At 35.0% G+C, this 2,777-nt stretch overlaps 1 protein-coding gene across 1 annotated transcript; it reads left to right on the top strand.

Moving 5' to 3' along the window:
- The first annotated feature begins 481 nt into the window (after nucleotides 1-481).
- LOC107643524 (uncharacterized) lies at nucleotides 482-1,795 on the top strand. Its single transcript, XM_021123592.2, has 4 exons — nucleotides 482-541; nucleotides 984-1,192; nucleotides 1,422-1,572; nucleotides 1,754-1,795. The coding sequence occupies exons 1-4, from the start codon at nucleotides 482-484 to the stop codon at nucleotides 1,793-1,795; spliced, it is 462 nt and encodes a 153-aa protein (XP_020979251.1).
- Nucleotides 1,796-2,777: the final 982 nt, after the last annotated feature.

Genomic DNA, 2,777 nt, shown 5'->3' with positions numbered 1-2,777 from the left:
TTATCTCTATAGTATTACTAAATAGTAAAATAATTAGTATTTAAGTAACATGTCACTATAAAAAAAATTGTTTAAAATGGCATACATTTAGATTACGGCGGTTCTAAATAATTGCCATAATGTTCGGATATTAAGGCATTGTATCTTAATGCCATAATTAATTTGTATAAAATGACAGTTTTAAGAGATTTTGGCGGTTCTAAACCGCCATTATCTGTACCCATTATTTAAAATAGTCTAAAACTCTGATTCAACCCTAGAATTACATACTAAAACAAAAACAACGCTGCCACTGTGTCAGAGGAAGGACGAAAACGACGTTGTCACTGTGATCTTCTCCGGCGGTGATCTGCTCCGGCGACGATCTTCTCCAGCGCCGATCTCCTCTGACTAGAATCTCCTCTCCATCGAGATTCTGTGTTGTGAACCGAAACTCTCTCCTTATCTCCTTTAGTGACAATCTCTCCAGCGATAATCTCCTATGGCGATGTTCTCCTCCGGCGGCGCGTTCTCCTCCTTCGTCAAGATTTTCTCCAGATCTGTGAGCTTCTCCTCCTTTTTCGAGCTTCTGCTCTGCTAGCTTCTCCTCATGCATTAACGTGCCTTCTCCTCCTCGATCTATTTCTCAGTTTGCGTTCTAACTTCTCACCTCTAGATCTGTAACTAAATTCACATCCTCTTGTTCTAATTACTTCAATGATTGTAGGAATGATGCATAGGACAAATTAATGGCAGCGTGAATTTGATTCAAAAATATTTAGTAATAATGCACTGATTGCACTCTATGTATTTGTTATTTTGCTTCTTAGAAATTGCTTCTGTTGCTTCTCTATGTGTTCTGTTATTTATTTATTTATTTTTAATACAGATTCCAGGTTTATTGGTTATTGTGATTCTAGATCATTATCTTCCTAAGAGGTTCATTGCTAATTTGATTGTACTTCTGATGCTTGGTTTTCTTGGCTACATGTTGTGCATTTCAGAGAGACACAATTCAAGCTGTGACAAATTTTGCCAAACAGAATACATTGCCTATTCTCATGCAAGAACAGATGATTGCACATTTTCATATGAAGTACAGAACTGATATAGAAGGGTTGCAGCAGCAAGAGATCATGTTTACATTTGGAAAGGCTCGTGTACCAATTATTAAATTTCTTGAAAAGAAAAGTGGGCTTGCATTTGATGTAAGGTATTATGTGCTTCCATACTCAATTCTTTAAATAAACAATGAATTAGTAAAAGCTAAAGAATTCTTTTTATATTTGTTAGTTAGAGTTTCTGTTACTTCAGTGGATATTATTCTCCTTATTCTTGGTTTTGATTTGATTCAGTGATCTTATTATGGCTTAATTGGTTCAAAAGGAAAAGTTTGTATTCAATAAGTTAGGTTGAAGTAATTTCATTTTGTTGGAGAGAAGAAATGGAGGGAAGTGGGAACTGTCTTCAGGTTCTCAGCGACAACCACAAGTGCCTCTTTTGTGCTCAGGAAACACTACTGCAATCTTCTTTACCATTACGAACAAGTTCACTTCTTTAATGTTAAAGGTCCTCTATACTCTCCATCATCAGGTTCTTCATTTTTCACTTTTAGTCATTAACTCAATCTTTTTAATTTAGCAATCTAATAACATATTTTAACATATACTTTTAGACATTAATAGATAATTAATTACTAAACACAATAAATTCTAGCATTCCTCTTATTTTATTTCAAATGTGTACGCTTTAAGAACCCAAATTTGTTGTACAGATTCAGTTTCTGGCAGCAAGCACTCCTGGAGATCTGAGCTAGCTATTGTTGAATATTCTCCCAAGCCAGTGAACCATACTAACAAGAATATTCTCAATATTCTCAAGGTATAGTTGTAACAAGAATGCATAAATGTCAAGAATATTCTCAAGGTATTTCATAATTCATATTCCATGCTTAAGAATTATTATTTCAATCATAATATAATTATCAGACTTCGGTCTTGCTAGGGCATTTTTTGGAGATCAATCTGAGGCCACAACAAAAAGAGTGATAGGAACTTAGTTAGTAGGCTAAAATATTGTTTACTAGTTCAAGTTGCAACATTTTTTCCTTCGAAATTCTTATGTGATGCACTGAATGCAATGTAGTGGCTATATTTCTCCTGAGTATGCAGTGCAGGGATCCTTCTCAACGAAATCTGATATGCAGGGATCCTTCGGAATTCTTATGAATTTGTGTGTGATCAGTGTATAAATTTTTTTATTTTCGTATTGATTCACATATCTTATAGCGTAGTCTTTGGTGCTTTGTATATAAATTTCTCTGCAAGAGACTACCAGAAGCAGTTAGAGCTTTGTCATAACAGAATTGCCAGCGTGGCAGCCATTATAACTAACTTAGGAGTGGAGTCTTAACTCATAACAATATTCAACTGCATGCTAGTTGTGCTAATAACGGTTGATATGATTAGTGTTCTTCACTCTCCAAGGCTTTTAAAGAGATAAATGAGGAATCAAAGATCCTCAGTCTGAGCAATGAGTTTGTGAAACTGCTTGATCTCTGGAATGTTCACGATCTATTTGATGAATTGATTCAGAGAGCTTCCGAAATATCATTTCAAGATGTGTTTTATTCCTTTCATATGGACTTGTTCCACGCAGAAAAAAGGCCTTGGAAGACCAAATAATGGCTGACATCATTCGCCTCAACAGCTCTGCTTCCACGGTTTTCAACTTTGCATCAATATTTTGAATTTTTTATACTGATATTTTGGCATCCACATCTTAGCAGTATAATATTT

This window comes from Arachis ipaensis, chromosome B5 (genome assembly GCF_059453495.1).
Source record: "Arachis ipaensis isolate K30076 ecotype BB chromosome B5, ASM5945349v1, whole genome shotgun sequence".
In the NCBI taxonomy this organism is placed as follows: domain Eukaryota; kingdom Viridiplantae; phylum Streptophyta; class Magnoliopsida; order Fabales; family Fabaceae; genus Arachis; species Arachis ipaensis.
This window is presented reverse-complemented; position numbering and strand designations above follow the sequence as displayed.